Below are 9,742 nucleotides of genomic sequence, written 5' to 3'. Positions count from 1 at the left end.
ACTGAATTTAAATTTGGCAGAAGCAGATTTGTTGTTGCCACACCCCTACTGGCGCCTCTGTGCCCCTGAGTGAGACCCCAGGGTAAAGAGACCCCGTGTGTTTGCGTTTACTATAATAACATGATAAGGCTAGGATCTGGCTTATTTCGTCCATAATCATTGTACACATTATATGTTGTATAAACTGTATATTATTATTGTTATTATTAGTAGTAGTAATAGTAGTATACATTACTTAAGGTGTACGTCCTATCTATTCTGCCCCAGTGTGTCTATACGAACGAGTCGGTCTTACTGTTTAGACCTGCTGACAAGTTGTCTCAAACCATACCCTGTTCACTATTTAGTGCACTAGTTAGTGAGCTCTGATACCCTGTATACTAAATAGTGCACTGTTTACTATTAGTTGCAGTAGTAAATAGGCTGTACACTGTGTATTGAACTAGTCACTGACACTTTTTAAACTATGCCGTGTACTGTTTAGTGAGTTTTGACACCCTGTTCACTACGCAGTGCACTATTTAGTGGTTTGACACTGTGTAAATGATCTAGTGCACTGGTTAAGACGCTTTGACAACCTTGTTCACTAGTTTAGTCTGATTAACCAGTAGTACAACTCAACGCTGTACTACAGTGAACTGCGTCCGTGTAGCTTGGGGCATTCTGAGCACACATTACTCCTCTGCATTGGTTTGGGGGTAGGGGGCAGGGTGCCATTTCAAACACGGGGCATGTTGTCTTGTTTTATTGCCCTCTCATGGAGGCCATGTTGAAAGCCCTGATACCCCCCCTGTGACGTCCGGAGAGCACGTTTCTTCCGCCCGACGCTGAACGGTGCCAGTGAATGTAGCATTCGCGTGCTACCAAATTTGTTGTAGAATGAGTTTCGCACACCTTTGCATAATCTCAATTGAGGACAGTTTTTTGAAAAAAAAGTTTGATTTCCCATTTGTCATCATAGAGAAACAGAATTTTTTTAGGTAATTGGTAAGTAATTGTAATTTGTATTAATTGTTAGTGTTGTTATTTTTATCATTATTTTATTTATGTTAATTGTAACATAAATTTAGACGATTGTTTTGAAAAATTCCTAAATCACTTAATTATAAACGTGGCCCTTAACATAAACAAAAGATACAATCAGCTGAGAATAACCTGCTTTTTGTATTTTTAAATGCTATTCGCTTTTTTTTATACATATAAAAATAAAACTACCCCATCATACCTAAAACTAAACTACAACTGAAAACTCTGAATAGAAAATAGATAAAAACAAAAACCTAAATAAGAGTGTTTTAGTTTTATTTTGTAATAATGAATGAATAAACTAAATATTAAACGAACTAAATCTCTTCGTATAAATCATGCACAAATTAAAACTTAACTGAAACCAAAAGAAACAAACAAAAAAAAAAATTAAAGCTATTTACAGAAAAAATATACAGATATAATTAAACTTTAATTTAAATAACTTTAGTTAGTGGTGCACTTTATAGATAAACAAAAACTGCAAAGGAACGAAATAGGAGGAGCAAGTGAAGGTAGCATGAACGCACACTGGAGACAAAGCCACGGAAATAATCAGCCGCTGTCGGATCAATCAGACGCGTTTATTTACCTGTTTACATTATCCACATTGATTCTATTACACGCCTCACACTGCAGGTATGTGCTCTGATTTATTTCTTATAACATGGGCTTTATAGCGGCGCAGTAAAAGGCGCAGGTTTGGGGTTTCGGTTGGATCCAGTTCTCCGGCTGGTTCTACCACCACCAGGATCTGGTTCTGCTCCATAGGCAGGTTAATGCCCCCAGGCTACAGGCCTACACCACCAACCGCTTTCTGTCGTGTAAAACTCTTCTAAGTGTAATTATTTATTTAATAATAACACACTTTACTGTATTCTAACACTTCACATATTAGCAGAGTGCATAAAGTGCTGATTTATTTAGTTCCCTGTCAGTGGGCTCGATCCATGTGACAGTGGAGAGCACATTAACACCAAGCTCCATTACAAGTGCCCAAACCACCCAATGTTAAATGTAATCCTTATTATTCTATTTATTTACTTCGTTTTTAAACTAGATATTTATTTAAGACATTTATATAAGACATTTATAATTTAACTAGCTAGCTTGCTAATATAAACATTACTATTATTATTTCGACTTTTTGTTGTTGTTTGTTGTTGTTTGTTGTTGTTGTTTGTTGTTGTTTGTTGTTGTTTGTTGTTGTTGTTGTTGTAACAATATATAACAACAAGCTTACAGGTAGTGAAAACATCAGTCTTTAGTCAAGACTGCTAAGTTTGATCTGTCAAATGTATAAATCGTTCAACCGAAATCATTTTTTTAATTTGATAAATATATATTTTGTCTACACAAAGAACTAGCTAGCTTGTTAATAAAACATTAAATATAAAAGCATAAATATACCACTTATAATAATGTTTACTGGTGGTGGTGGTGTTGTTGTTAGCTTGCAAGTCGTGGAAATAACATTAAATAAGGCTTTAGTTTTGTACTTTTAAGTAACTAAAAAAAGTAGCTAAAAAATAATAATACTGTTTGTAATACTACATAATAATAATAATAATAATGTATATATTAACCAGCTATAATTTCAACATTGTTTATGTTTAAACACATTTAACTGGCTAGCTTGCTAATATAAACATTACTACTACGACTTATTGTTGTTATTATTATTATTATTATAACAATATATAACAACAAGCTTACAGGTAGTGAAAACATCAGTCTTTAGTCAAGACTGCTTAGTTTGATCTGTCTAATTTATAAATCTTTAGTAACTAATTTGCTATTTTGCTAAAAATAATACTGTTTGTAATAGCTACATAATAATAATAATAATAATGTATATATTAACCAGCTATAATTTCAACATTGTTTATGTTTATACACATTTAACTGGCTAGCTTGCTAATATAAACATTACTACTACGACTTATTGTTGTTATTATTATTATAACAATATATAACAACAAGCTTACAGGTAGTGAAAATATTAGTTTTTAGTCAAGACTGCTAAGTTTGATCTGTCTAATGTATAAATCGTTTAACGGAAATCGTTTTTTTTATTTTATAAATATTTTTTGTCTACACAAAGAACTAGCTAGCTTGTTAATAAAACATTAAATATAAAAGCATAAATATACCACTTATAATAATGTTTACTGGTGGTGTTGTTGTTAGCTTGCAAGTCGTGCAAGTTGTTAGCTTGCAAGTTATTAAATAAGGCTTCAGTTTTGTGCTCTTATGTAACTAATTTGCTAAAAATAATAATACTGTTTGTAATACTACATAGTAATAATAATAATGTATATTAACAAGCTATAATTTCGACATTGTTTATTTTATACACAATTAACTGGCTAGCTTGCTAATATTAACATTACTGCTATTACTACAGCACTTACTACAAAATAACAATAATTAAATCACTTAATGAAATAGCATTTGCTATTCAAATGAAATAATACTACTATTATACATACAAAATATATTATTTTATTACTGTAACAGCTCTACTGCTATGAGTTTTAGTTTGATTACTTTTTCTACTACATATAGCAAGTAGTCTGGACCACTTTAATAACTTGTTTTCAAAAAATCAGGGAATTTCTGATTTTTAATTGTATTGATCATAAAGATAGAAAGAAAATATGAGAACAATTAAGATCTAGAAAGCGTGTTTAAAACATTTAAAAAGCCAGTGTTTTCCTATTGTTTCGTTCAAAACTAGTATTCTAGTCAACTAACATTTGGTCAAAACAGTGTATTCATTTCTATGCTTATTTTTGTACACATTGGGTGTGTACTAAATAGTGCGCTCTCTACATAGACGCATTTTACGTCATCCTACACGCACCCCGTGAAAGACGCTGTTCGAAATCCTAGATGCCTTAATATGCTCACTAGTAAGGTATCTTAAAATTTGTACGCTATTTTGACTCGAGAATGAGTGAGCATCCGATGCTGCCTTAGCGGTGGAGGCAATCCCAGCATTCAGTGCGGCACAACTTTTCTCACAGAAAAATAAAAAACATGGCGTATGGTGCGGAGTTATTTTCAAACGTAAATAAATTATTATTGATTTTTAATTTGTAGAAACGCGCACAAGTGTCATTTACTTGCAAATTCGGGCTTGTCATCGAGTTTAATCGTTTTCGGTACACGGAGGGAGATGTTAGTTGACATGCTAGCGAGTTGTTATTATTTGAGTTGTTATATAATGAGTTGTGACACCCCATCCCATTGGTTTGAATGGCATGAGGCTAACTGTGTTAGCTAAGTAGTGTGTTCGAATAACATGCCTTATAAGTCAATGACTTATTAGAGTCCTCTTTACTTAGGCAGCTGCCTGTGTAGGCAGTAATAGAGCAAGGCAGCTCACTAGGTTTTCAAACACACCCATTTTATTGGTAACTTTTTAAAATCACTACTACTATTACTAATATTACATACCCCATTTATTTATCGTATTTTGTAAGGTATGGCAGTGGCACAATGGCAGTCTTGGGATTGGCACGTTTTGGCACCCATTCAGTCTATAGCACTAGCACACATGTATTGTTTTATACAGCTTGTGCATTATGTAACTCTAGTCTCAAACTTTTTTGTATTAAACTAGTTGTGCACTTATAACCAGTGATAGCTCAGTGGTTAAGGTCCTGGACTAGTAAACAGAAGGTTGCCGGTTCAAGCCCCGCCACCACCAAGTTGCCACTGTTGGGTCCCTGAGCAAGGCCCTTAACCCTCAATTGCTCATCGTGTTCCGCTCATTGTGTAAGTCGCTTTGGATAAAAGCGTCTGCTAAAATGCTGAAAATGTAAACTGTAACTTGTCCAATTTATATTTATATTTTTTCCCTTTCATTCACAGATTCTGCAGAGTGAACTGGTTTCATTAACTTTGCTAAATGGATATATTTGATGTGTCTTCCATGCGTGGATATGATAATACAATCCTCATGTAAACATCTGACTGGCTGACTGAAGAAGAAAAGCTGATGACACTGGAACACTCAACAAGCTGCTTTCATTAATGTTTGGTTTCCTAGCAGAAATACAGCCTGCTGAAATGGATGGAGAGGAAGGCCTTTCTCAAAACACTGATAATGTCCACCTGGAACAGAACGGTTCCATGTCGGACAAAAAGCGAAAAGAGGCCAAAAGAGCTTGTTTGAAGATTGAAGGCCAAGATGGATATGTTTTCAAGTCTTACAGCATGACCTCTCACGAGACCCTACTGACAAAAAACTCTTCCCTTACATCCTTGCCTCTGAAGGAGGCAGCTAATAACGTAACTCAGGTTGATGAACATTCAGTAGATGGTATAGAACAAGAAAGCTGCGACGAGGCCTCTGTAACATCTCCAGCCATTTCAAATAATAAGAGTCCGAGCGCTGAAGTAGACCAGGACAGTTCTGCAAACGACAGCTTACATATCAAGGAGGAATTAAATGAAATGGATGAAAGTGCTCAGGAACATGACAAGTTGTTCTTCGATGGGGCTGTAGGTCCCTTTGTTACTAAAGGTAATGATGACGAGTACGATAACTTTCTGAGTGGCTACTCGAGTACTCTCTACGATGTTACAATGGACGCTGTCACTCAAAGCCTCCTGACGTCTATCAGAAATCCTCTTAACCCTCGAAAAAAATCCCCTGCTTGGAACCATTTTTGCATATCACCTCGTGATAGTACCAAAGCTATCTGTATGTACTGTATGAAAGAGTTCAGTCGGGGCAAAAATGAGAAAGACCTCAGCACTAGTTGTTTGATGAGGCACATCCGAAGGGCTCATCCTACTGTGCTTTTAGACAGCGACTCTGCTGCCTCTTTATTACCTCCTATTAACTCACCAAATAATGGAGATCTGGCAGCTAGCATTAAAGTCCCCTTGAACAATCACACCTCACCGTCCACCTCATCAACAGAAGCCATAGATGTAGCGCCCAAAGAGGTACTTCCAAAAGTCAAACCAAAAGCGGAAAAGAGTGCCAAGACAGACCCCGGCGCAGTCACGTCGCCTAATTCCATCAACAACCATGCTGATGATGCCATTGATGTAGCCCCCGATTGCTCAGGATCCACTCCTAAAAGTGGAAATTCTCGAAGGAGATCAGCTGTATGGAAACACTTTTATCTGTCTCCTGCTGATAGCTCAAAAGCAGTGTGTATTCACTGCATGAACGAGTTCAGTCGGGGTAAAAATGGGAAAGACTTAGGAACAAGTTGTCTCATTCGGCACATGTGGAGGGCCCACCGCGACATCGTCATCGAAGAAAACGGCCAGGGCCCCACCATCCCACCACCATATACAACACCACCAACCCTTCTATCACAGGTGCAGATTCAGGATTCTGTAGATTGCAAAAAAGAACCCCTATGTACCTCATCCTCCCCTGATACAATATCGGATGAAGTGCCCAACGATGACAGTGAAAATATGGAGATAAAAGAGGAGGAGATTGACCCTTCATATAACTCTGGACAAGAGTCTTTTGACCTAAAAAGTGAGGCTATGCTTTTATCGTCCTCCCCAGAAGAGTCTGCAGAGGGCTCAATCAAATGCCAAGATCCAAGCTCAGTTTTCCAGCAAAACAAAAAAATCATGAAAAGATTAAAATCAGAAGTGTGGCACCACTTCATGGTCTCGCCAGGTGACCAGTTCAAGGCTTTGTGTCGATACTGTCCTTGCGTCATTAGTCGCGGCAAACGCGGAGACTTCGGCACAAGCTGTTTAATGCGTCACCTGATGAGACGCCATCCCGATGTCCTAAAGAACCAAAAAAGCACAGGCAGCAAGGTGTCATTTCGCCTCGCCCTCGCTGCTGACGAGGACATGTCAGCGAGTGCATCTGACAGCCCTGCTAGCGAGAAGAAACAACACACTCAGGCAGTTTTTAGCAAAAAGACTTCAAAGCTGTGGAATCACTTTTCACTTTCTTCTGCAGACCCAACCAAGGTGGTCTGTTTGCACTGTAACCGCACTATAAGCCGGGGCAAGAAAACAACAAATCTGGGCACCAGTTGCTTATTCAGGCATATGCAGAGGTTTCACGGACATGCACTTGAAAATAAAAGTAATCTCTCAGGTGATGTGTCAACTGAAAGCCAAGAAAATCAGAAACTCATGGACACGCTGGAGACAAGTGAGAAGTTTACCGACAGCCACCCAGTTGCCAAAAAAATAACCAAACTTGTTGCTGAAATGCTTGCACTGGATCTTCAGCCTTCAACTCTGGTGGAGAACGATGGTCTAACACGATTACTGGAATACCTCCAACCACAGTATTGTCTCCCCTCTTCATCATACTTCACCAGCACCGCCATACCAGAAATGTACGAAAGCGTAAAAGAGGTTGTTCTGATGCACCTCAAAGAGGCTGAGGGTGGAATCGTCCATTTCACAGCAAGCATATGGGTGAGCAGCCAAACTCGGGAATACCTGACTCTTACGGCCCATTGGGTGACGTTCGAGTCACATGTCAGACCTCAGGGCCAAGATTTCCACTGCTCCGCTCTGCTCGGGGTTTCCCCAATAGACTGTGATTACAACATGGTTAGCATACAAAAGCAGCTCGAGTACCTTTGGGACACCTGGATCGTTTCATCAGGACTGAAGATTGGATTCACTGTAACGGATAATCAAGCCATCGGGAACGTGTTGGAGGACAGCACTCACGCCCTCATGCATTGTTTTGGTCACAACATAGATGTCATTGTTACTGAAGCCATAAAGAGTCAGAGGATGGTCCAGAACCTGTTAAGCATCGGACGGAAGATCTGTGAACGAGTGCATCGTTCGGAAAAGGCGAAGGAGAAGCTGGCAGAGCTTCAAAAAGCCTATAACCTGCCTGAGAATCAGCTCATCCAGGACATTCCTTCAAAGTGGAGGACCTCATATTTTATGCTCGAACGATTGGTTGAGCAAAAGAAAGCCATTGACGAAATGTCTTTAGAGTGCAATTTCAGGGAACTTATAAGCTGTGACCAGTGGGAGGTAATGCAATCAGTTTGCAACGCTCTTAAACCCTTTGAGGTTGCTTGCAGGGAAATGAGCAATCGCACTGCCACACTCGGTCAGGTCATACCACTCATTCACATCCTGAACCGAAAGATAGACATGCTTTTTGACGAGACCATGGGTATCGATAACATGCTCAAATCTCTAAAAGATGCCATGGTGACCAGAATGTCTCCCATACTTCAGGATCCATGCTATACATGGGCGACTATGCTAGACCCTCGCTATAAGACCTCCTTGTTCACAGAGGAAGAAGCAGAAAGGTGTAAGCAAGAGCTAATACGAGAAGTAGAACAGGTTTCTATGTCTGCATCCCCCTTGTCTAACGGATGCAGCGAGGTCTCACTTTCATCGTCCAGTTCAACCACCAACAAGGATAACCTCTGGGCACTGATGGATGACATCAGGCAAAAGATTAAGCAAGACGACAGACCAAAGTCATCAGAACTCGCAGTTCTGGAGTATCTTGAAGAAGATATACTCGACCAGAGCTGCGATCCTCTGGATTACTGGAATCTCAAGTTGTTCCTGTGGCCTGAACTTGCCAAAGTAGCTGTACGTTATGCGGGCTGCCCACCCAGCATCGCACCAGCAGAGACTTTGTTCAGCACATCAAGTGCAAACTGTGCCCTGAATCAGTCTAGACCGTCACTAGAAAACCTTGAGAGACTTTTATTTTTGAAGGTCAACCTTCCTTTAATATATTTTCAGTACTGAAGACATTGTGTGCACGAGACTGTTTCATCGACCCTGATCAAGGATCAGTTCACCTTGAGATGGCCCTTCAAATTTTACACTGAGGTTTAGATTGAGTTGTAGACGTCGTTTAGATTATTAAGTTAATTTGAATTACTTTTTGTATGCGTACTACTGTTCGACACTTAACTGGATTTTTATATCCAGTGAGAGTGTTTTCAGGGAGCGATTACGGGGGGCAGGGATACTTTGAGGTAGACATTGTGTGTTGCTGTTTTTTTTAATTGCTAGATGTTTGTCTTCTCTCCCCTTGTGCCTTATAACTACTTCAGGTCAAAATGCTGTATACCTGTATATTATCTGACATGCAAAGCGTATTGTCTTCTGATTCAGTGAATGGAAATAGATGCTAAACACTGTTTTTATATATGTATGAACACATGACCCAAAACAAATGCTGTGACTGAAAGATGTTTTTAATTTAATTGTTGAATTATGTTGTGGGTTATGGTACTGTCCATTAGAATTATTATTATTATTTTCTGAACAATTTCTTAACATTATTATGTAAAATAGTGTTGCAGTTTCAGGGAGAGCGATCGGTTGAAAAATGAATTTCTTAAGCACAATTGTTTATTTTCAGGGGTATTTAATTATGGATTGATGTCAAGTTCATGTACATTTTATAAATAATGATTTTCAAAAATAATTTCCTAAAATATTAAGCATTTAGACTGGAACCATGCCATTCTTGTGGATTTGTTAATAAAAGGTTTTCCCTTTCAAATCTATTCCCTGCTTTTAAACTTCAAAACTCAGAAAAGTAATGTTGCAAATATGCTAAGTAAATGTTCATACTAGGGCTGGCTCGATACCACTTTTTCATGTCCGATACCGATACAGATACTGCAAATTATATTAGTCCGATACATCATTTCTCCTCTCAAACAACTAAGCAGTAATAATACATGTCTCAATGCACCATGGTTAA

At 38.4% G+C, this 9,742-nt stretch overlaps 1 protein-coding gene across 1 annotated transcript; it reads left to right on the top strand.

The window, feature by feature from the left end:
- The first annotated feature begins 1,619 nt into the window (after nucleotides 1-1,619).
- On the top strand, nucleotides 1,620-9,501 carry zbed4 (zinc finger, BED-type containing 4). Its single transcript, XM_062996452.1, has 2 exons — nucleotides 1,620-1,665; nucleotides 4,906-9,501. Exon 2 carries the CDS (start codon nucleotides 5,068-5,070, stop codon nucleotides 8,770-8,772), a length of 3,705 nt encoding a protein of 1,234 aa, XP_062852522.1. The 5' UTR covers nucleotides 1,620-1,665; nucleotides 4,906-5,067; the 3' UTR covers nucleotides 8,773-9,501.
- The last annotated feature ends 241 nt before the right edge of the window (nucleotides 9,502-9,742 follow it).

The sequence above is a fragment of the Trichomycterus rosablanca genome, chromosome 1, assembly GCF_030014385.1.
Source record: "Trichomycterus rosablanca isolate fTriRos1 chromosome 1, fTriRos1.hap1, whole genome shotgun sequence".
NCBI classification, from domain to species: Eukaryota; Metazoa; Chordata; class Actinopteri; order Siluriformes; family Trichomycteridae; genus Trichomycterus; species Trichomycterus rosablanca.
The sequence above is the reverse complement of the archived record's forward strand: the minus strand, read 5'-3'. Positions and strand labels throughout refer to the sequence as shown.